Below are 25669 nucleotides of genomic sequence, written 5' to 3'. Positions count from 1 at the left end.
ATTATATTATTACAATAAGGTAAGTTTAAAGCCTGATTTTATTTCATCAAAACAATATTAACTCCTTACCTCCAAATTAAAATCGAGAATTTTTTACTTTATCTTTACCATGATCAAATGAGATGAAAATCAAATTTGTGCAAAAATATTTAATTCAATTGGTTGAATAACTAGTACTGAAGAAATTACAATTTGAAGTAAAAGAATTATGGAGCACTGATGCAACTACAGTTGTTAGAGGGTTAAATGTGAAAAAATTGAAGACTTTTTGTGGAATGATGTTAATTTATCGTATAATTTAAATCATGTTGCATAATAATACAAAAAGAACATTGAAAAATTACTTTCTATTGTTTGTTCTCAAAAAATGCAAAAATATCTTCAAAGCTTGATTCAAACATTTGAAAACATTGGGTTGTTTGAAGTCAAACCAACACTAAAAAGTTTACCATTTGTTCAAGAGCTGAAACCAGTATTTGTCATGAAAAACATAAATTTTGCATTTTTTTCCAATTCAATAAACTGGTCACAGTGGCAAGTTTACAATTTCTCACCAAAAAATACTAAAATACATTTTCTTGTAGTTGAATGATTTTTTACATGCAGTCAAGCTGTTAATTGATCTTCTCACTTTTTTAAACCATCGATGTTGATGTCTTATACAATTCTTTTGCGTAATATTAATTAAAACCAAGATCATAACAATTTTTAATAAATTTAAAATTTCCCGGGAATTCTCGGGATTTCCCGGGAAATTGGCTGAAAATTTCCCGTTTCCCGGGAAATTTGTAACCCCGGGAAATTGGACGCTCTACCCGTGACAGACACGGACGACGAAACAAAGAGAAACGCAAAGAGAACACAAAATCATCAATAGAAATAAACATATTAAATGTTATTTTTTCAAAACTTGTTTTTGTAAACTGCCCATAATTGAAAATTCGGCTATTATGCCAAATCAAGTATTCCGAGAAAAACGCGTTTTAGTGTTTGACACAAAATCTCCGTCAAGGTAATTTCCCATAAGAGTGGCATATTAGCCGTTTGGTTTTTCGCATCGGCAGCCAAGTCTAGACACTATTTCAGTAAAATTCAGGTTCCAGAAGATGCGTTGGAACGTCCTCTACCACCTGGTGCTAATATCTCGTTTTTGCCAAAAGTGGATATTAGCCGTTTTTTCAATGGTGGGCAGTAAAATTGCGATGACTCGTGATGTTTATAAGCAAACCCCATATGTCTATATATTAAAATTTTTGTAATTGTCTGCTCTACAACTTTGTACAACATTGTTACACTCTAAAAAATAACCCTGCAATGTTAGAAAAAACACGAAATTTTAAAATGAAAAATGTTGGTTCTAAATGAAAAAATGACATTTCTGGGTCAATGTAGATTCAAAAAGTACATTAAATTTCCCATAAAATGACATGTTCCAAAAAAAATTTCAGTTGAGTAAAGGAAAATGGGAGAATTTTTAAAACTTTTTTAGTGTTTTTTCGATGAAAAATACGTTTTTTCGGAATTCTGAGTACGCAATCAAATCGGGCGTCTAATTTTACATAAAAGTCCCTTTGACACCAAATTTCTATCCCATCACCGTTTTAGGCTGCAAATTATTGAAAAACACCCCTAAGGACAAAGTTTCACGCAAATCGAAGAGGGGTCGGGGCAACTTTTCCCGATTTCGTGTGAGTGGGTAGAGAATTACCCATTGGTTTTTTTTGTGAAATTATGAACGACCTCTGAAAAGGAAATGTTCTTAATCAGAACAAAAGAAAACACAAAATCAGCAACAGAAATAAACATATGAAATGTTATTTTTTAATGACAAAACATTAAGTATTTTCGATAATTCACCAAAATGCTACACTTCGGTCAAGAGCGGAGCATCCTACCCTTTCATACTCTAAACAAAGAAGTTTGGGGAAGCAATTGAGCGCCCTGGTGGGTGGCTTTGGCAGCCGGTTCGCGTTGACAGCACGAGTGACAATGTTTGAAATATGTCGACGAATGTCAATGAAGATGTGGCATTGCAACGCTTTTGAGGAAGTAAGTCTTCTCATTGGGAGGCAATGTCACAATTTTGCTGAAATTTCAATTCTGATCTGATCGATCGAAAATTCACAACTATTTTTTTTTGGAAATGCATAGACATAACATTCAGTTGTTTGACACCCTCAAACCTGAAGGGCAACGACTCCGGCTGGTCTGTCCAAACAAAAGTGGCCAGGTCACAGAGTCTCAGCGGCCACAAACCTTTCGGTGAGGGGTAAATTAGAAAAGTCATTATCATATTTCATTATGTATGATAATTTTACCGCAAATAAATTGTAATTTAACGGGTGATGATAATCAAACACTCTCTCTCTCTCTGTCGGCGCGGCGCTTCTGAGTTTTGTACGGGAATGCTCTCCAGAGATGCTGCTCCGAGGGTTTTTGTTCATCAACCGGGGGTGGTGGACAAAAAGTTCGTTATTTATCTCGTTGAGGCGTGTAATTTTACGGCCGGACACGGGCGTTTTTTGTGTCGCACATTTTGGAACGTTACGGGACACATGTGACCGGAAGGAAGGAAGTCAATTTTGCACACGTTTACTGGCTGATTTTTTGTTCTGCTGAAGTTTCCTGGTATGTAATTGCTTTAACATCCACTGTTTGGGATGAAGATGTTGTTGATTGAGTGATCTTCAGCGTAGAAACCGAGTTTAAACATGTTTAACTCAGATTTAAGAAAAATGCGATTGAATAAGTCCTTATCTTGGCGTTGTCACTCGGAAGGCACAACGTTGGCCGAGTTTTTTTTTCGAAATTGCTTCTAGATACATTTTTGATGTAGTGTAAACTGCATAGATTTCATCGTTTTAGCCTTCAAAGTTCATTAATGTGAAGTAGCTCCGAAATTAAATTAAAACGGTTTCGCTCACCTCAAAGCAATTTCCCAGTTCAAAAAAGGGGACAATTGCCATCATCACCAGTGACCACTCTTTTCGTAACGCAGGGGTACTCCAAGGCCCCTGTGCCCGCGGGGTGCAGTTCCGGCTGGGCCAGCTTGTTGATGTAATTATAAATCTCATTGTTTCAGGGCCGGGGTTCTGTTCCGTTCCGATGACGACAGTTGATTGCACTGTAAAGTGAGATTGGCCCTCTTTTGCACGAAAAGCCACTCGACACAACTCGAATTTTACAAACACAAACACACTCTCGGAGTGCATTTTGGTGACAAACGGGCGAACAAAGCACTTTTATGTGCGAGTACCAGTGTTGCCAAACAATAATTGGATTCATTTGCAGCCCCTCTCGTGGGTGTGTGTGTGTGTAGGTGCTTGACGTTATCGTGCAATACTGTCGTATGTCGCTTATTGACGTTCTGAGAAAAACGCGTTTTAATGTTTAACGAAAAAAAAAACAATAGAGACGCAATGAAACAATAAATAATATCGGTGTATTTTTCCTAACTTTGGTTGGCAACCAACAGAGTTCCGAGTTACAGTTACATTTTTTACGGTAGTCGGGCATGTACGTGTGTCAAACGCGTTCTGACTAAAATCTCTTTAGCTAGTTGTCGCATTTAAAGCAAAAAAAACTCCAGATATGAAACACAATAGCTTACAGGTCCTAAAAACCTCTTTCATATGTAAAGTAACAAAAATGCACGAAGTTTTTTCGGTTTTTATTGAATATCTCAAACTTGAAATTCAGTTTTGGGATTTGTGGAGGTCAATAGGTAGGGCATTGAAAGCTGCACAAAATGGTGTCCTCAACTCAATTCGGCCCTAAATCGGCGTGCGACAAGATAGCACAATCACGACGAATTGTTGACGAACGATGCTACCCTCGGGACACAAGTATGAGTGATACTTTATCAAAGTGAAGGCCCATGGTGAGGGCGTTGAATGTATTTTTTTTTCGAACGCTTTTGAAACAAACAACGAAACACCTGAAACGCTCACAATTACAAACAATGGCAGTAACAATAGCGAAAGGTCAAGAACGATGCAGCACTGAACAAAAGAGAAAATTTAAAAATAAAAAATAGACGTTATGAGATCTCATTTTCTGTTTGCGATTGAACATTTCATGGTAGAACCTGTTTATAGTAAGAAAAAAAACTATTTAAATTTTATTTCATTTGTGTTAATAAAATCAATACTCTCCACGACATTGGGAAAAATCAAAGCACAGAACACCTGTGAAAATATTAGCTTTGCTTATGTCGTCCTTGAAAAGACACCTCAGCATTGGGACCCATCATTACCGGTGCGCTATGCGCAAACGGAAAACAAACAACACTTTTGCTAGAGCTGACATATAATTTCTACACAAGAAGGACTCTTTCATCTTGTCCCCTACCACAAGCCACGTGCTGTGACAGCAAATGCAAATCTTCCCAAGATTTACTTCCCGTTGTCAAAGGCCACGTAGACGCTTCTACTTTCGCGCTGGTTGAGATTTAGTTGAACAAGCCAGTTCGTTTCAAGATGGACACCTGTGCGCATCAGCTCAAAAACCGCTTGAACCGGTTCGTTCTGAGGACCGCGGGGTGGTACCAGGATCAGAAACCATTTTGGTTGATGCGATATTTGTTCGCGATTAATGGGATCAGTCTAGAGTTCAAGTGTGGTGGGTTTTGGAGGTTTATTTGGACGGTTCACCGGATGCTGCTCTGCCTACACGTGATGATCTTCCTCACCGATCAGTTTGTGACCGCGTGTGCCGAAGAGAGAAGTTTTGGGAGGCGACTGTTCAACATACACTTGATATTGGTTACGGTGGTCGTCATGTTGAGGCATCTCTGTATGACGTTAAAAATGACCAGTATGGGAACTTTGAAAAAGTACTGTTTGGAAAATGAGTTTCTAAGGCGTGATGAAAAAGCTATGGCGATGAGGGAAAAAATGTGGAATCGTCTGAAGCGAATGGAGCTGGGAATGGTTTGCCAAGGCTCTGTTCAATTCTTGATTTTTGTGCTTACCGACGTGCAAGAAGCAATTTCAATGCAGTTCCCGTTTGATTTTAGTGATACCAGTGTTGTACTGCAGTTCATGTGTAAAAATCTATACACTATGTACTACGCGTGTTATTGCTTAGCCATATCAATGAATTGCTACGTTCTTTTTGCAATAATGTTGTGTCTCATCACTGAACTTATGCTTGTCGTTGATGCGTTCGGTTCAGTGTTCAAAGACTCGTTGCAACCGCGTCAGGAATACAGGTTTGATATGACAAAGCAGGACATCCTTAATTTTTGGAATGCACTCGAAGAGCACATCCGGAAATGCTGCCGACAACACGTGGAATTCATTGCAATGATTCGTGTGCTCAATACATTCACCAAAGAGACGTTTCTTCTGGTATACGGTGCAGCTCTGGGCTTCACAGCAATCGAAATTTATCAGATCTTATCAACCAAACAGATTGGTTTCTACGAATTTATGATCCTGCAGGATACCGTAGTATTCTACGTGGAATTTTTCTGCTTTTGTTGGCTCGCCACTAAATTGAATGATTTGGTTAGCTCATACCCTGCCCCAAAAACCACTCCAATTTCACGTAATTCAATTTTCAGAACAATCAAATTGCGAACCGTATCTACGAGCAGGAGTGGCACAGTGAGATGCAGTACTCGGATGATCTGCCGGAGCAGTATCGATCGGTTAAGCAGTCGCTCCTGATTGTGATGATCAACGCCCAGCGCTCGCTCGGGGTCAGCGTTGGAGGGGTGTACGAGCTGTCGCTGGAGTTGATGGTCGAGCTGCTGCACAACTCGTACTCCACGTTGATGTTTCTGCTCGAGGTGACGAAATAAGGCGGTAAGATTTGTTTGTGATATAATTGCTCGTAAATAACATGTAGGGGAACAGCATCTAATTCCAGCGTGCTCCAATGTTGCCGTATCAAAACTTTGACATTCAATTACAGCTAAGTAAAAACGTTTCAACTGAAATCGAGTGATAAACTAATTTGATTACCCCAGTTGAAAAATACAGTTAAAAACAGAAATCTAAAAAGCACATTTCAGGGTTGCCAGGTCCAAACTTGAAAATTCTGGTCAATTGCCGATAAAAAAGTCGTGAAAAATTTGCAAGTAAAAATACACCATTTAAAAATAAGATAGAAGAAACGATAATTTTGTTTGTAAACAATAAGGAATTTGTCCTGTATCTGTTTTTTTTTTTAAATAAGCCATTTGAAATTAAAATGTGTTTCATAAGCTATTAAGAAAATAACTAAATTGAAGAAATATTTAGATCGGAACGATTAAAAAAGACTAAGGACTAAAAATGCACAATATTCAATTCATTAATGCCATAATTAAAGCAAAATTATTGGGAATATATTCCAAAATTCACGACAAACCTCATGTCCAATAAAAATGTCTGAAAAATCAGTGGACAAAAATAGCAAAGACAAATCGAGAAGGGTCGGGGGATTCTTTTAAATTAAATATGTCTTTGTTGAACTTTCTTATAATAATTACATTTCTTTTACATGCTAGGTGGTATGGTTTAATGCTCTTCTTTTGTTGTATTTCTCGTTTTATTATTAACTGATCACATTTATTTTATTTACTTCAAAGTGTTTTACATTATTGCATTGAATAGAACACATTTGGGTAAAAAAAATACTGTAACAACTAATCCTAACCTAAAACTAGAAAAAAAAAAAATAAATTCAAAGAAATATTCAACAACATTAGAACGAGTAAACTACGAACTGTATTTTAAGACGAATGTTCCAAAGGGTTTTTACTTGTTCCTGGCGAGTTTTGCAACCACGCAGTGTTGTTGTCATCTCGATGAAAATGTTCAGAAGTTCTTGTGGTGAAAACAGGTCACTACTGCCTTCATCCGTCGAAGCTGGTTGGTTTTCTCTCGTTTGCTGACTGAAGCCTGGAGGTGTTGTTCACTTTTTGCCGCTGATTCAACGGCAATGGCTGCAGATTTGGAACCACTCGAACAGATTTCGCTACTGGTGATACAAAGCAGGAAAATCCACGCCCGTGAATGCTGGTGGTGTTTTGCGGCGATTTGCTTGGTGCCTCGTCGTCGCTTTCTGCCGAATTTTCACGAATTCAGCTCATTTTGGGCAGCTCCGATTCTTGGTCGAATGGTCGCTACCGCAATTGAAGCATTTGGCTTCGATGTTCTCGTTGATTGTGTTGCAAGCTTGAGTTTTGTGCTCTCCTCCACAGGTTGCACAACGACTCTTGATGAAACAGTTCCTTCCACCATGCCCAAACTGCAAGCAGTTCTAACTTTGCTTCACGTCTCGGTGCACTGGACGATAACGTTCCCAAGTCGCGATGATGTTGAAAATTGCCCGAACTGCTTTCAGCTCAGACGGTGTTGTCGATCCTTTCTTTAGATGAACCAGGTACGGCTGATCACGATACTTGATGTCCTTGTTGTGTCTCGTCATCTTGAAGACTTCGATCACGTTCAACTTGAGAGTTTTGAGCTCTTCTTTCAGCACACTCACACCCATGAAGTACAGGCCTCGGAGGACCTGTTTCATGGGGCGTTTACCTGGATCATCATGGCTGTAGTATTCAATCTTTGTGTTGTTCAGGAAATCCCGAACGTAGTTGTAATCCTTTCTGGTAGGTAGCAGAATTTTGAGTCCATCAGCACACAAGCGAATGGAAGATCGTAAAGCACCAGATTTGATAAACCCGGTCGGACACTTTCGCGCCGAATCCGATGACGATGTTTTGACAAAAATGGGGGGCACCTTTTCCCGTCGTTTAACTTCTTTCTTCTCGCTCACGTTTACAAGGAGACTAGCGAACTGGTTTCCAGACGAATTTTGAGCGTCCTTGCTCAAACTGCCTGGCTTTGCTGGTAGCGCATCGGCATTTTTTAACTTCTTCAAGTCAGCCGATCCTGCTGGTGAGGGCCACCTCTTTTTCTTGCCGTGAGGCATTTATTGCACTTTTAGTACTTATTTGGTGTGTGAGGGACGCACGTCTGACTCGCTGCTCTGTTATTCGCAGACTCATTTTGAGCGTTGATTCCAATTAATATACGAATATTGCAACGCATTTTTTTCTTTTTATTGTCATAGAAAACATGGTTCCTGACATAAAATTTAACTATAAATAGCAAAGAAAAAAAATGCAAAGCAAGAAGTCGTGTTAGTTTACACAGATGCACTTTTATCTAGGTTGTGTTAAGGTTTATGTATTCAAATATTGTTAAAGAATTTAACCGGAATAAAATATGACATGTTTCTTTGTATTTTAAACACCTAACTATCATTGGAAACAAACCATAACATTTTGTGAGTATATTTTTTCATATAACAACTACATTTTGATTAACTTAAAACTATTCTTCATTAATTGCAGATATTTTCACACATCAACACAAAAAAAGTTAAAAACTTGGTTAAAGAATGTTATATTAATGTAATTTTTTGGCAGAAATATAAGTAACTGTTCAAACGCTTATTAAAATCTATCGACAATTGAGATGAATTTCCATCCAAATCAAACCGATCAAAATATCACTATTCCAAGGCATCCCTCGAAACTCTGTTGTGTATTCATGAGCATTTCTGCCACCATCGGCGCCCAAAGTGGCGTTATCGGATCCGTTAATTGGTTTTATCTGTTTGCCACAGCGTCGGAAATTCTAGTATTGTGGCCAAAATTGACACAACACAAAGTCCCTCTGATGCAAAATGTTGTAGTGGGTCTGTCATGAACTAACCCAGTGGCTTTCGGCGGTGGATGGTGGTGGCCAAACACGGACACGGATTGCGATTAATTTAGTTTTCCCGTTTCACAATCAAACTGCGGTCTTGAACAGTGGCAATAAAAGCGATCCACTCTGATCTATTGGTAATGGCATGGAGGGCTTATTAGGGTGATTGCGAGCAGCTGAAATAATTATCGAGCCTGTTTGATTAGTGGGAACGATTATTGCGTTTGCATAATTGATGTTAGTATTTCAATTTAAATGCTCACAGTAAACTTGACTAAATCCCTTCTTTGTTCGGACTAAGTCCAGATTCAACAGTGTACAGAACGAGCTTTCACAAGCGCTTGCACCAACAAGCTCTGAATTGTTTGCCCAAGACTGATTGCCCTAGATTTCGTTCCAAATTGGCGGTTTGTGAGCACTGGCACTAGAACAATATTTCTCACCAGCAAGATGGGAAATAATTCTTACAAAATACAGCACAGTTTAATTGGCGTTTACACTTCAGACCACGAGCCCAGTTTTAGTTTTGCAAGCAATAGGATAGCATCACTAGTATTTCAAATAAAAGAGGAAAATCAAAGTGACCAAAAGTTAACAAGGAAAAGTTGCAAACTATTCGAATAAACACTCAGTAAATTTGATTGAATTATATTTTTGTTGAAGAAGATATCCTTGATGATTCTTGAAAAATAAAACAAGCAAAAGTTATCTCAAATATCTTAATCTCACATATTCTGTTGCTCAACTCATTATTAAGAAATTTTGAAAAGATCCCCATTACAAAAACCGACAACCAACAAGTACAACAAAGTGTACTCAATACAAGCCGTAATGCGTACACCACACACACGACTTTGAAATGGTGCTTATTTTCAATTCCAAAAATTTCCCTGCAAAACGCAAATGTCACGATCAAATCGAGCATGTGTGAGTCGTCGACAGCCATTCACTATTGTGTGTGCCATCCACCCGAGGAAAACTTTAACAATTACAATTTTCTTTTGTTCTCTGCCAAACAACAACGGAAGGCAAATGTCTCCACCGCATAAGTACGTACAAGAAAACGCGCACACACATACACATGTGCGCAAAATGACAATCGCGATGGCGATGAAAAGCCAAAGCTTTTCAGGGGGGTTTTACCGCGGGTGGAAATTATAACAACATGTTGGTGAAATGTGCCAAATACTGAGACTGGTAGCAGCTATTGTTCCTCGACTTTCGGAGCCATTACCGTGGCGTGAAAGTGGCGCCATCTCACCGGAAAAGGTTTTCAATTAAAAGAGCGCAACGTTTACTCATTGCTTTGATTTGCTTCCGTTCGCGAAATTTCCCTTGAACGTGATTCTGCTAACTAGTTGCAATTACCGCAGTAAATGGAGGAGTTTGTAACTTTGTATAGAACTGTTTCGAACACCATCGCCGTTTCTTTTTTTCTTCATTTTTTAAAAAGAGTTTACAGAGTTCTCAAAAGTAGCGCATTGCTAAAGGAACCATGAAATACAAAACAAACATGATTATTCTTAGGTTTTTATTAACCTAACGTGCACCTCATTTCTTCGAATTCATTCTAGTTTTGAAAGTTTCCGATTGACTGGCAGTGTTGGCAAAAAGTATAATTTTTACAGAGTATTTCGAAATGTCTCTCTAGAACACTCTTCAATTTTTATTGGAAACAATTTTGCACCATACTGTCTTCGAGAGAGTGGTTAAGGATATGTTAGACGGTGTTTGTATCATAAAATAATGAAGTATTTATTTTTTGCTGTTGAAAATTTCCAATTTGTGAATTTCCCGTTGTAATTTCTATACAAATTTTAATCGCTTTGCGTCAATCGAAGACATAACCAATTGCTCCCAAATTTCGGGACCCTAAATGGGACTTAAAATAATGTATTGCTGAGGAAATCAATTTTTGATTCCACCCTACAGTCCCATTTTGAAGTCATGTCGAGAATTCTAGGTGCTCCCTTTTATACAAGAATATCTTCAACTCTATATTTGGTTTGTTTACTATTCTACTTAACCGACTCTGCTGGTTGAATGAGAAGCCGATTTATTTGATCTTTTCTGACAATGTCGCTGATTCCTGGCAGTTCCGGCGCCCGTTCCATCACGGCTAAATGGGAAATTCGATTTCCATTGTGGTTTTTAGAGCTACAAATACTACTATGTTGTGCCAGCTGAAAGACTCTTATTTTTTCTGTTTTCCACATGACCATTATTTGAAGGAGTACCATCAATTCTTTATTGTTGAAATCATTGAAAATCATGATTTTATCACATATTGTTCGGCCAGGGGGCCGACTCAGAAAACTGCGGACGACCCACCGTTTCTTTTCAGGTTCCAGGATCCCATCGATGCAGCAGCGGACAACTCCAGCGGACGGTAAGTAGCGGCGGACCAGACTTCCAGGTAAGTAAAACTCAAAGGTTTCAATTGCTCCGAGAGAGGCAACTTGCCTTCTCGGAGGTTGGATTAGAAGAGATCGTTTATTTTCACTTTTGCTTACAGGTTAATTATCACAGATTGAATTCGTAACAAATAACAATACTTCCCTACGTTGTGTTTGTTTTGTGTGGAGTGACAATGAGTTATTCACCACATTGCTTTGGCGAGGGGTTCTTTGTTTACTTAGATTTAGACCGTGGAACACTAGAGACGTTAGGGTTACAACACATATATTTATTTAAAAATCCACAAATCCATTTCATAATAATCACTGTTACCATTACTCATTTTCGCCACCACAAACAATTTTCTCTCGGCTGCTGCTGAATGTATTCGAAGCGGCCGCTAAAGTTTCGTCAGTCGCATTTTTAATGTGGCAATTCTGAAAATGTACAAATATTCTCTTATAACACTTCAAGGATGTGTAATTGTTTTCTACTTGCATTCAAATTTCAATCTGAACGATCTCAACACGATTCACCAGCAACAAATAATTGGTTTAAACTGTGGTTTGAATATTTCCTTACTTTGAAGAAAGGTGAGTGAGCGAGAATTTGTTTTTAATCATTCTCTCTCTTTCACTTTTCTGTCACAATCATAGCCGGGTTGCCAATTTCAAGAAAAAACATGACAGTGCTGCCAGTGATTGCTGGTAAACAGCATGATTTCAGCATCTTGCATAGAAACTTTATTAGAGCTGATTTGCACTAAAATTGGCTGTTTTGTGACTGATTTGCATTAAAAAGCTAATCTACAGCTGAATTATGATTTCTATTAATGCTAGATGGTTACTTAACAACAAATGATAATAGAATACTAAAAAAGTAACTTTTTGAAAACTTCTTTTAAAGTCGATAGGAATAAATACATAGGTTTTTGTCCAAGCAACAAAATTTTACAAATAATAAGATTCCCTTGTGGACCATCATTCAGTAAGGTTAGCTCCTGAAAAGAGCTTAAAAAGTGCAAAAATGCCTCACGGCAAGAAAAAGAGGCGGTCCTCACCAGCAGGATCGGCAGATTTGAAGAAGCTAAAGAATGCCGAAGCGCTACCTGCAAAGCCAGGCAGTTTGAGCAAGGACGCTCAAAATTCGTCTGGAAACCATTTCGCTACCCTCCCTGTGGACGTGAGCGAGAAGGAAGAATTTGAACAACGGGAAAAGTTGCCACCCATTTTTGTGAAAACATTGTCATCGGATTCGATGCGAAAGTGGCTGACCGGGTTTATCAAATCTGGTGCTTTACGAGCTTCCATTCGCTTATGTGCTGATGGACTCAAAATTCTGCTACCTACCAGAAAGGATTACAACTACGTTCGGGATTTCCTGAACAACACCAAGATTGAATACTACAGCCATGACGATCCAGGTAAACGACCCATGAAACAGGTCCTCCGAGGCCTGTACGACATGGATGTTGTTGAAGGTTACGTGCTACCGGAAAACCAGGTTGTGATCTTATGCGTAGAATAAGAATTCAAGTCTTGCTTCAAGTGCATTCAGAAGATAATTTTATTAAATCAATCCTAATCCTATCAACATTCTTCTACATGTTCCGTTATCGTTACATACCATAATTCACATTTTACTTAATATTACTATTTACATGTATGTGTCACTTACACCACTTCTTCAAATACTACTTAATTGTAGTTTGCCATAAAGCTCTATTAGCTTACTATAAATTCAGTATACTGTGACTACTAAGCTCGTGAGTAACCTAGTGTGGTTCTCGGAATTCTATTACTAGCTGGGGTGGTTCCAATGTTGAAAAGTTTGTATATTTCAACACTTCCCCTCAAACTTTCAATCAAAGGAATTCTAATGTCTTCTCGAATTGTTGTCTTCCTAACAGCTTCGTAAATATGTCTGCAGGTTGTTCTACAATCAGCACATATTCTACCCTCAGCTTCTCCGCTTGTATCATGCCCCGCAGGAACACATATTTGAAGTCGATGTGCTTTGATCGTTGATGTTCTCCTAGCTCCTCTGCAATGCTGGTCCTTGTAAAAAGTGTAAAAATCAAGTTGACTGCTCATCCAGCTCCCTTCCTTGGCAGCGTTGCACGAAGACGCTGACTTCGCTTCTGTCGACGAAATACTAGGTTTCTGTCGCTTCGATAACCAAGCCAACTTGTTGTCAATCATCTTGTCATCTAGAGCATCATTTAGAACAAACAACTTAGTTGTACCACTTAGGTATCTCAAAACTTGCTGCAACCCAGACCAATGTTTTTCTGTTGCACAATTTTGGAATATGCTGAAATAGCATACAGTTTGATACGGCTTTTTCTTAGGGGGAACATCGATCTTCATCCAATTATGTTTCAATTGTATTCCAAACCTACACAGTGCCCCTCGAACGTAGCTTTGTAGAGCGATGCAGAGCGATTGATCCTCAGAAACATGAACGCTGGTGCCATGAAGTCTGTCGAAGTCCATCTTCCTCACAACCTCATTAGATCGTTCCTTCCAGCTGCGACCTGTTCGTTTCAATCCGATCATTCTCTCCCCGCTCTCATCGATCGGCAATTTCACACTTGCCTCCACGTACATCTTTACAAATTTGGCTCGAATCATTAGCACACTTTCACCGCCCTTGACTTTGAACGAACAAATGGAGTTCTCTTTCAAACAATCAAGTTCTTCCATAATACCTGATCGTAACTTCGAATTTTGGACGAGAAAATAAGTATAAACCAATGCTTCCAACTCCTTAAACTTCTCCAAAATCAAATTCGAATACCTCATCAGATAAACAACCGCTAAGTGCCTCAAGCCGTTGTATTCAACCTGCTGTGCTTGCTGACAGATTAAACTGGGCAGCACTCCCACTGGCTCTTGGATTATGAAGAGGTGTCTGGCTTGTTTTCTCAACTCACAAGACTTACTGACCAACAGCTTCCCCTCAATCTGCGAAATTTCAAAATTACATCCATCTACCATGCTGTTGTTTACCAGTCTCTTAATGTAGCCCGTATCACGACGATGGAACCGTTTGTGCCAGATCTCAGCCAAATTCTCTGATTTGCTCAACAAAACTTGATCATTGCACTCAACATAATATTCCTCATCATCTTCTTTCTTGTCTACAATAAACTTACACTCGTGGTCAAAACGCACTCGCTTCTTAGTGGAAACTATCTTCGATACGGACAAGAGGTTCAAGAACAAAATTAGAACAAAAAGTGTCTTTGCTTGTTCTCTCAACATGTCATTTAACTTCAACACTCCTCTCTTCTTGCCGATTATCATCTCACTGTCCTTCGCGGTCGTGTTTGTTCTTGGTTCCTCTGGCCAGCATTCCTTCAAGACTTTACGGTCGGTGGTACTCGAGCTCATGGACATCTTGACCGCTCTGGCTCGCTTTTGAACTCCCACACCACTCCCTGACTGCTGTTTCTTGTCGGCACCAAAGGATGCTTGCCTTGATGGTTGCTCTGCCCTTCGCCATTTCTGCAGCACGCTTCGATCTTCTCCTTGAGCCTTCCGCTCTGCTGGTCGATCAAGTGCTATCGGCCGGGCTTGTACATGATCGATTCGCTGCGCTGATCTACCATGGGCAATCAACTGCTCTGATTCTCCTACTAACTCTCTCCGTAAAATCTGCTCTCTTCGGTCTGCTCCTCGAGTCCGGTACTCCTCTGATTGACCAAACGCTGTTGGATGAGTTGATACATGGGCCATCTGCCACGCTGATTCGTCATGAGCTGTCTGTCGCTCCGAGTTTATTACTTCTCTGCGAAAATTCTGAACTCTATGGTCCTCGCCATGAGCCTTACGCTCCAATGGTTGACCTAGTGCCTTCGGCTGGGTATGTAATTGGGTAATACGCCACTCTGATTTACCCTGGGCAATGTGCCGCTCTGGATCTTCAACCTCTCTCTTCAAATTCTGCACTCTGCGGTCTTCTCCACGATTTTTACACTTCGCTGGTTGACCAAATGCTCTCGGATGGGTTGGTACATGGGCAATTCGCCGCCCTTCTCTGCCATGGGCAATCTGCCGCTCTGGTTGGTTTCCTCTTCGCCGTACAATTTGCACTTCGCGGTCTTCTCCACGAGCCTGACGCTCTTCTGGTTGACCAAGTGTATTTGGCTGGTTTAATCCATGGGCAATCTGCCACGCTGATTCATCTACCCCTCGCCACTCTCGCACTCTATGGTCCTCGCCTCGAGCAACATGCCCCGCTGGCTGGCCACGTGCCTTTGGCCGGGTTTGTAAATAAGTACTACGCTTCTCTAATTCACCATGGGCTGTATACCACACTGGTTTGCCAACCCCTCGCCGCTCCTGCACACCGCTGTCCTCGCCACGAGCTGCATGCCTCGCTGGCTGACTAAGTGCATTCGGTTGGGTTAATCTATGGGCAATCTGCCACGCTGCTTTACCATAGGCTGTCTGCCATGCTGGATTTACTACCATTTGCCGCTCTTGCACACTATGGTCCTCTCTACGAGCAGTTATTCCCGCTAGCTGACCATGTGCATTCTTCCGTGTCGATCCATGAGCAATTTGCTTCGCTGGATCAGTCTGCACGATAAGTGCAACGTTTGCACGTTCCTGATGGATCTTCTCACGTCCACGTGCGCGCTCTGGTGACGCATCCACCAATCGACCTCTCCACTCTCCGGTGGCAGTAGCTCTCCCGGATCTCTGCGGGCTTACTCTCCCATACCTCTGGGGGCTGGGATGCCGCTGACCAGCTGGTAATTCCTCCCACTTTGGCTCCTGCCAACAATTCCAGGCCGTGTGGCCAACCATGCCACAGCGGTAACATGTCCGCTCCTCCTTCTTCCTTCCTGCTGCAAACGCTTGGCTTGGTCCAACTTCTTCATCCGTCAGCTTCCTCTTCATCTCGGCGTCCAAGAATATACCCTTGAACTCGTCCAGGGACATCTTCCGGATGTCGTCCTTCCTCATCACGGCTAGAGCGTCCATCGTGTTCTCGAACTGATCTGGGATCGCCGCCATCAGGGTACTCCGCTTCTCGTCGTCCGTCACCTGCTCTCCAGCACGCTCCATCTCCCGTATCAGCGTCTCGTGGGCCGTAAAGAGTTCGGTCAGGCTGCCGAAGCTCGTCAGGTTAAGACGGTACAGCTGCCGACGGTAAGCGAACAGTGTCAGCTGCCCCTGACGTTCGTATACATGATCAAGCTTGTCCATGATCTGCTTGGCAAATGCTAATCCAAGCACGTGCTTCATGGCGTCGTTGTCAATCGAGTGCCAAATGATGGTGACAACCTCATCGTCATCTTTGAGCCTCATCTCGTATTGTGCAACTTCCGCATAGCTTTCCTTAGTTGGTATTTTCTCTAAGCAATGGGACAACCCTTCTCGCTTGAGATAGTGTAGAACCCTCACCTTCCAACACGGATAGTCAGACTTGACTGCTCCATGGAAGGTCGGAATAAGCAGAATTTTCTGCTTCTCATCTGCCATCATATCGGTCTCAAATTTGTTTGATAATTAAATCACAACATTTGATTCTTTCACGTGCCTGCTATTTCCAGTAGGTGTACTGGGCCCATAACCTGTTGAAGGTTACGTGCTACCGGAAAACCAGGTTGTGATCTTATGCGTAGAATAAGAATTCAAGTCTTGCTTCAAGTGCATTCAGAAGATAATTTTATTAAATCAATCCTAATCCTATCAACATTCTTCTACATGTTCCGTTATCGTTACATACCATAATTCACATTTTACTTAATATTACTATTTACATGTATGTGTCACTTACACCACTTCTTCAAATACTACTTAATTGTAGTTTGCCATAAAGCTCTATTAGCTTACTATAAATTCAGTATACTGTGACTACTAAGCTCGTGAGTAACCTAGTGTGGTTCTCGGAATTCTATTACTAGCTGGGGTGGTTCCAATGTTGAAAAGTTTGTATATTTCAACAGATGTGAGTGTGCTGAAAGAAGAGCTCAAAACTCTTAAGTTGAACGTGATCGAAGTCTTCAAGATGACGAGACACAACAAGGACATCAAGTATCGTGATCAACTGTACCTGGTTCATCTCGAGAAAGGATCGACAACTCCGTCTGAGCTGAAAGCAGTTCGGGCAATTTTCAACATCATCGTGACTTGGGAACGTTATCGTCCAGTGCATCGTGACATGACACAGTGTTCGAACTGCTTGCAGTTTGGGCATGGTGGAAGGAAATGTTTCATCAAGAGTCGTTGTGCAACCTGCGGAGGTGAGCACAAAACTCAAGCTTGCAACACAATCAACGAGAACATCGAAGCCAAATGCTTCAATTGCGGCGGTGACCATTCGACCAAAAGTTGAAGCTGCCCAAAACGTGCTGAGTTTGTAAAAATTCGGCAGCAAGCGACGACGAGGCGCCAACCAAATCGTCGCAAAACCCCACCAGCATTCACGGACGTGGATTTTCCTGCTTTGTATCACCAGGAGCGGGATCTGCTCGAGTGGTTCCAAATCTGCAGCCATTGCCGTTGAATCAGAATACAAGACCTCCAGGCTTCAGTCAGCAACCGAGGGAAAACCAACCAACATCAACGGGTGAAGGCAGTAGTGACCTGTTTTCACCACAAGCACTTCTGAACATTTTCATCGAGATGACAACAACACTGCGTGGTTGCAAAACTCGTCAGGATCAAGTGAGAACGCTTGGAGCATTTATCTTAAATTACAGTTCGTAGTTTACTCGTTCTAGTGATTTAAAATATTTCAATGAATTTATGTTTTATTAGTTTTAAGTTAGGATTAGTTGTTAATGTGATTTTTTTTTCTTTTTTACCCAAATGTATTCGATTCAATGCAACAATGTAAAACTATTTGAAGTAAATAAAATAAATGTGAACAGTTAATAATAAAACGAAAAAAAAAACAAAGATGAAGAGCATTAGGCCATACAATGTAAAAGAAATGTAATTATTATAAGAAAGCTCAATAAAGAAATATTTAATTAAAAAAAAAAATTTACAAATAATAAAATTATTGACTTTTCCCAAACGGATTTATGTCGAAAAAATCGCATTTCTCTGATTTTTCACATTGCTCAATCAATTTAGGGTAGCCTTTTTCCCAATAAAAAAATGCATGTAGCTTGTAGGAAATTTCATCACAAACATTTTTTTCAAAGAGAAAGATAAAATTTGGACACCCCAGAATCGATAAATTTTGGTTTCGTTTGAAATAGTAGTTTATGCAACAAGTGACAAAAAGAGGATTTTTTCAGCACGAGTCGTACATTTATCCAACGAGGTTCACCGAGTTGGATAAATAAGAAGAGTGCTGAAAAAATCAAGTTTTGCAACGAGTTCCACACAACATTTTTTGCAATTCCAAAAAACACACACTGAGTGAAATTTTAAGTCAATTTTTCATGTATTTTGCCAATGAATCGTTTAAATAAAAAAAAGTTGAAAAGAGTTACTCTTCGAAACAAGTTCAGTGCTGAAAAGTAGAACTTTTCAGCATTTATTTTGAAAAGTGTTGCTATTCGATTCTGTTATTTTTGGTACAGAAAAGTAGGCTATTTCGTCGTTCAAGAATGACAGGAAAAGTGAGTAGTTTCACGACGGAATTGCAAAAAGAAATATTACAGTTTACAACACTTGCATACATTAAATAACATGATGTCCTATTTATGCAAGAAAATTTTAGTTTATTATCGAGAATTTAATAAATTTCTGGAATACTATCTGTTGAATACAAGTTCAATTCAATGGATTTTTGGGATTCAAAACTGTACTTTTTTTTCTGTTAAAATTTTTCTCTGATTGATTTCATTTCCATAATTTCCCCATTCCATTCCAGTCCAATGATTCTGTTTGTGTTGTATTTAGTTGTAGTAAACATCAACTTGTTATTTGATTTTTGTCCTTAACTTAATCAACATTTCTTCACTTTTTTTGATTAGGTCTTATAAACATATGAAAGAAACAAACTTAAAGGACCTTTAAAAAAAAAAACTCTGGATTTGAAAGTTGTCAACTGATTATAAGCAATGAAGAAATTTTTTACTGTTACATGGAAGCTGAACTGAATGCGGACCCAAACGTTGCTAGAGTGCTACTACAAAATAATTGATTATTGCCATCAAAATTGGAAATAGACTTAAGGAGCGAAGGTTACTTATTTTAACTAAATAGTTTCATGGGGTTTTTTTAATTCTGGAGGGTTTTTTTAAGGTAAAATAAGCATTTATTTTTATTTTTATTTGCTTTTTACCTCTGTTTTAAATGTAAACACCCAAAAAGCAAAAAAGAAAATTTTGTTTAAGAGACCTATAAAAAAACTCTGGCTGCATTTAAATACATTCATCGAATATTATTTAAATCTTTAAAATTCTAAAAAAAATACAAGCAAGCCTTAAGAAGTACAACACAATTTACTGATTTTTTCTAAACTTCTTGCCTTAATTAATTGAAACCCCCTTCTAGTGTATTACACTGTCAGAAATTTCCATCTCAGCAATATCTCCACCCTACATGTTTAATTGCAATGATCCCACCATTATAGAATAATCACCCGGAACAATTACCGGCAAAGGTGTCGGAAAAATCTATGTTCATTTCAAGAGCCACCATAAACGTTGATTGCGCAACAAACATCTTCTTCTGAGATGTTCTTCACCGGGGCAGGCAGGGCACGCAAGAAAGTGTTGTGCTGCAAAGGAAAAAAAAAACTTAATTCACACAGCTCCACGTAATTATCATTTCTGTAAACTGTCATGACACTTTCGCACCGACGACGACTAGTTCACCAGTCATAATAACAGTGCTTCTCGCTGGAAAACATCTCAGCATCACCTCCTTAAGGAAAGGATCTTCTTCAGTAGAAGATGAAGAAGACCAAACGAAGAAGAAGCAGACAGGGCAACCTTCTTTCCAACCCAACTAATAGTCCTGTTTGGCCAAGACGAGGCGTCCGCAAAGCACCAGGACCAAAAGTGTGTGTGTGTAAGTGTGTACGTATAAGTAAGTCATAATTTGTCTCTAGTGGAAAATTTCTCCATTTATTTCAGTTTTCCCCCAGAATCATCACCATCACCATCATCATCATCGTCGTCCTCTTCTTCGTTGCCGCTGGGGAGCTAGCAACAATCGGCTGCGTTTTTTGGGCACGGAGAAAAATAGTTTAAAAATTGATTTCTAAGGCAATCCAAAAAACAGGTTTTAGAAGATGTCTGTCCGTCCACCTAGAACGTCAAAAATATATATAAAAAAAATGGGAACTGAAAATAAATGGGTTGAATCACCTCAAATTTTTCCGTGTGTCAGCCGTGAAAATTCAATACTGAGGCAACTAAAAGTAAGAAAACGTCGCTGCTGCTTTCGAGCCCCAGCACGGTGAAAATCTTAAACGGTTGGAAAAGTGCCAGCGATTTGCCCCGCGTGAAGAAAATACCACGCTGGCTGGATTGTGCGATTGTGCGCGGGATGAAGGTTTGGATCAAGTGAGTACCACCAGCCAACTGCTGCTTGGAACCATCAGTTTGGTTTGGAACGGAGAGTAAATGGTCCCTTTGCCGAAATGCACTTGGGAATGGCACCGACGGGGAGTGATGGGTTCAAATGAAAAGTAAATTCATTGTAACAATGGGAATTTCAGCTCTTTCGGACTTGGACCTGGAACTGATGTTAGTTTTTTTTCAGTGGCAAATGTTTTGAGGGGTGTTCTTAATATAATGTAAGTTTATTAAAAAGAAAGTAACCATCAATACCAACTTTCACACAACAGTAAAAAGTAATTTCCTGTTTATGCTCCGTTCCCAGCCGAGTCGAACACAGGTTCAGCCAATAAAGCGCTATACTCTCAAAACAGTGTGTAACAGCTGGGACATGTTTTGTGAATTAATCCATGAATAATTAAATTTTATAATAGGATTATTTCCTGCTTGTTCTTTACTTACAGTTTTCCAAATCACACAAACACACACACACATACTTGAATTTGGGTAGGATACCTTCTTTGGATTTTTCTCTGTTGCTGTGTTGTCAATAGCAGTACTACTACATTTTTCCCCCAAGGAAAATCAACATTGTGGGAGTGGGTAAATGATGCCCCTACAGAGGGAGTTCTCCTCGATATTTGGATCAAATGGCATAAACCTTGTAAAGTGTGTTTGCACATTTTTATAAATTGATGTGGTAGGTGGAAATGTTTTGTTTTCTGCCCTATGAAATGCTGTTAAAGGCAAACTTATGGGAAATTAAACGAGCTTTTCAGTAAAAATATTTACGAGACTGAAAAATCAAGTCTGTCTTATAGAAATTGACAAAAACCACAAAAAAAAACTATTTTTTCATCATTTTCATTTTTAAACCGCTGTATCTTCACAAGGACTGGACATAGAACAATGGTCAATATGGAGACTTTTATGTAAAATTGTCTAGGAAATCGATTCCTACTATCGGTTTTTGAAAATTTTGACGTTTAGACCACTTAAAAAAAGCAATGTAAGTTAATGATTTTTGTATTTTTTCAGGAGAGACATGCCGTTCTGCATATTTCGTGAGTCTTTTTGTCACATTTTAGGCTATTTTCACACAAACTTTGAACGAAAAAAAAAAATCGTGACATCACCTTCAAATTTAACTTTTAAACTAAAAAAATTAAATATCTCATAGAATTGGCGTGCATTTTACTTTCAGTGTATTTTTTTTTCTTTTCAGAAAGCCCGTCTCATTTCTTACAAGTCCTACAAGTTTGTCATTGATCACTTTTTGATACGATGCAACGGCTCAGAGATACAGCAATATTTAAATTACAAAAATATTTAAAATCCTTACGCCCTTCTCAAACGTTTTTATCGAGTACAACTGGCTCCATATACATAAAAATGGTTTTTATAGGCTCAGGATAACATGTCTAAAAATCTTCATTGAAATCGGAGCGGGTTGGGTACAAAAGTTCCAGAAAAATTCCTTATATGAGCTGGAATGATGAGTTTGGAAAGAAATCCGGTATTCTCTTTCTGTTCAATTTTCACATAATGTAACTTTTTGTTGTACTTAACCGGTTCCGTGGCTTAATGGTTACGTCTTCTGCCTCACAAGCTGAAGGTTCAGGGATCATATCCCGGTCAGTATCTTTGAAATTTGGAATCAGGAATTTGAACTTTGAATATGAACAAAAATGAAAATGAATCCAGGTGGAATTCGAACTCACACCTTAAGATTGATGGTCTGGGACGCTAAGCAGTCGGCCATCAGTAGGTTTACATTCCTAATTATAGATCGAGTTTCCTTCAGATGCTTGCTTCTATGTTTAGGCGGGGCCGAACAATGCTCAGCGACCTCGGAATTGGACCGCAAGGAGCTCTGTCATTCTGAAATTGGTCGTTGGAAGCAGCGCGAGGGCTATCACCACCTAATACCCGGGACTGAGATAAGCTGTGCCTGTGTAAGTGCCTGTTGAGAAGAAATAAACAACAACAATCAGCATTCGGCATATACAAAGTCTGATACAAATTATACTTTCCCATAATTTCGCTACCGGTTAGCGGGTATTGGACACATTTGGACACACACACACATGTAACTTTTTGTTGTACTTAATTTAGCTTTTTATAAGAATCATTGTTTTTTGTCTTTTAATTTAAGCGGTAGATGGTGTCCTTCACTTTTGGGGCAATGACTGCCAATGATGGTTTTGAATTCAGGGTCCAGAAATAATGAATTGAAATGGAAAATAATCACTACGTGTAAAATGCTTCTACAAACAACACAAAGAAACCCTTTTTTTTTAAACATTCTGAATCAAGATTTGAATGTTTATCTAAAACAAACATGGTCGCCAAATGGCCGATTAGGGATGATGCATTCCAGAGGCTTAAAATTTATTTATTTTTAGTCTCACGGAAATAGTAGTCCAATTTTCAAGCTGAAAAAAATGAAAATTTGAGAAATTTTCTAATCTTTTCGAAAAAAAACAATCTTTAAACTTTGAATTCAAAAATAACAATTCAAATGGGTCAAATATTTTATATCATGCCCTTTTGAACTGTTCGAGTTGATTTCAAAATTTAAAAAGAAATATTTTTTATCGAAGAAATTAGAGAATTTCACAATTGTTTCTTTTTTAACATTGAACACCCAAAGCAAATATATATATCAAAATCTGCAACAGTGGATTTGCTGCAGAAAATGTTATATTTTATTACAGTTTTTGTAGCAAGCCGATACATCAATTTTGCCTGGGTATAATCGCGATCTGCAGATCTCACTAACACATATAATAGGGACGTGGCGTTACATCCTGCTGCCATCTGTTTTTTTTAAGTGCGAGAGTGGAAAAGTGCTGAGTCATCGTCTAATAATAGACGGCGTCCTATCTCGCCCAGCAAAATGAAGTCAATAAAGTAGTCGGTTTCGATAAGAAAAAGTGGAAAACGTGGTCAAAAAATAGCGACGCCATTCCCCTATGCTGACGCGTCCCCGAGCAACACTTCAGAGAGAAGTATACGTTGGTGATCTGTCCCTCACGGAAAAAAATCAATTCTCGAAATCGTGAATTAAATTCACGAATGTGAGAACCACGAAGGAATATATTCACGTTTATAGTGCAAATGCACCATACTCAGGAATAAATTCCTTCATGGTTCTCACATTCGTGAATTTAATTCACGATTACGAGAATTGATTTTTTTCTGTGCTCTTAACTCAACAAATGACCATGGCGCGGTGGTAGCGTGTTGGATTAGTAAACATAAAGTTGATAGTTCAATCCTCATTCGGATAAGATTTTTTTTTTCGCTATACCAGCAAACAGCAGTCGGTAATGTCGATAATTGACGGTAATGTCATACCCGTATATCGCAAAAATTCTATGAGGACAGATTTATGCAGAATCTGATATATTTTCATGCAGCCATGCAATACAATCATGCGACCGCCGTTTGGGTGAGTAAACAAACTGATAAGGCTTAAAAAACTTTTATTTTTGTTCCTTTTTGAGTAATTTTCTATCAACTCACACGAAATCGGGAAAAGTTGCCCCGACCCCTCTTCGATGAAACTTGCGTGAAACTTTGTCCTAAGGGTTAACTTTTGTCCCTGATCATGAATCCGAGGTCCGTTTTTTGATATCTCGTGACGGAGGGGTGGTACGACCTCTTCAATTTTGAACATGCGAAAAAAGAGGTGTTTTCAATAATTTGCAGCCTGAAACGGTGGTGAGAATGAAATTTGGCGTCAAAGGGACTTTTGAGTAAAATTGGTCGCCCGATTTGATGACGTACTCAAAATTAGAAAAAAAAGCATTTTTCATCGAAAAAAACACTTTAAAAAGTTTTAAAATTTCTGTCATTTTCCGTTACTCAATTTAAAAAAGAGTAATGTGCTTTTCGAATCTTCATTAACCCAGAAGGGTCATTTTTTAATTTAGAACAAAAAAGATCATTTTTTTCGTGTTTTTTCTGACATTGCCGGATTTTTTACACTGTAACAAAACAATATTCTGCAAAGTTTGTAACATGGTCACTCTATTCGTTTAGTTGTTTTTCATTTAGCTATAATTATTTAATATAAACAAGTCCAACTCAATCAAGGGTTTGTGTCGAAGCTAGCACATGGCAAGCTTTAGTAGAACAGTGCTACACCTCACTTCCTCACACCCCTGCCAATCCGTCCGATAAGCCAAATAGTCCTGGAGAAAGCACAACTTGCACCACCACGTATGGGAAGACTTGCTGGGTTAAACCTGCCGAGAGAACTTGCACGATCAAGCCCTCTCGGAAAGCCTGGAATGAATTAGAACAGGAAAGCCAGATGACAAATATGTAAGAGGGAACGAGATGCCTTCAGTAATATTGCCAAAATCTGTTCGGGTAAATTCGTTATTCGAAACTACGAAATTTCTCACGAAATTACGTACTTCCGTTCAACCTTTCCCTAATGACGCTTTCTGAGGAAAGTTACAATTTCTACTCGTCCACTTGGTCCTGAGTCGCGGAAGAGGCAGCAGCGCCGATCCAGTAGTCAAGCCCCCCGGTGTGTTTAGTGACGGTAACTCGAGTGAAACGAGTGATCTGTAGATTTGTGTAGTTAATCTTTGTTCTTTCCTGTAGTGTCCAACCTTAGCTTAGCTAGTAGTTTGTGCGGTCCGATTCTGTGTGCGAAGAGGAATTAAAAGGTAAAGTACCTAGTGTGTGTGTTGATGTGTGATGTGTGTTAATCGTCGCCAAACAGCCGACGACGGCGTTCTGTTCTAGAGTCGGAACCAACCGCCTCCTACCAGCTCGTGCTCGCCACACCGCCACCAAAAGCCTTAGCCGCCCTGCTGACCCCGCGGTCTCAGCGATCGAGCCCCGGAAGGCCCACTGGGATCCGGAAGGGAGACCACACGCTACACGTGGCTCCAGGGAGAGCCATCCATTGCGCCAGCCGTTCCTGTCCAGCCGCTGGTCCAGATTCGCCGCAGAAGTTCACCAGACCGTAGACGTCGGTCCTCGTGGTCACGCGCCGTCCAGGTTCCAGAAGGAGGCGACCCGTCCACCAGGCCGGCCAGCCGGCCAAGCCCGATTTCAACCAGGC

The 25669-nt window shown here is 39.7% G+C and overlaps 1 protein-coding gene and 2 long non-coding RNA genes across 3 annotated transcripts; all 3 read left to right on the top strand.

Moving 5' to 3' along the window:
* Positions 1–4478: 4478 nt before the first annotated feature.
* Positions 4479–6414, top strand: LOC6036613. The gene is made up of 2 exons (XM_001846593.2): positions 4479–5510; positions 5567–6414. The coding sequence occupies exons 1-2, from the start codon at positions 4479–4481 to the stop codon at positions 5804–5806; spliced, it is 1272 nt and encodes a 423-aa protein (XP_001846645.2). The 3' UTR covers positions 5807–6414.
* A 1323-nt stretch (positions 6415–7737) lies between these two features.
* LOC119767970 lies at positions 7738–8459 on the top strand. Its single transcript, XR_005277822.1, has 2 exons — positions 7738–8280; positions 8348–8459. It is a non-coding gene; the product is annotated as an uncharacterized LOC119767970 (long non-coding RNA).
* Positions 8460–24986: 16527 nt separating this feature from the next.
* On the top strand, positions 24987–25669 carry LOC119767292. The gene is made up of 3 exons (XR_005277437.1): positions 24987–25141; positions 25204–25268; positions 25325–25669. It is a non-coding gene; the product is annotated as an uncharacterized LOC119767292 (long non-coding RNA).

Source organism: Culex quinquefasciatus, chromosome 2 (assembly GCF_015732765.1).
Source record: "Culex quinquefasciatus strain JHB chromosome 2, VPISU_Cqui_1.0_pri_paternal, whole genome shotgun sequence".
In the NCBI taxonomy this organism is placed as follows: Eukaryota; Metazoa; Arthropoda; class Insecta; order Diptera; family Culicidae; genus Culex; species Culex quinquefasciatus.
This window is presented reverse-complemented; position numbering and strand designations above follow the sequence as displayed.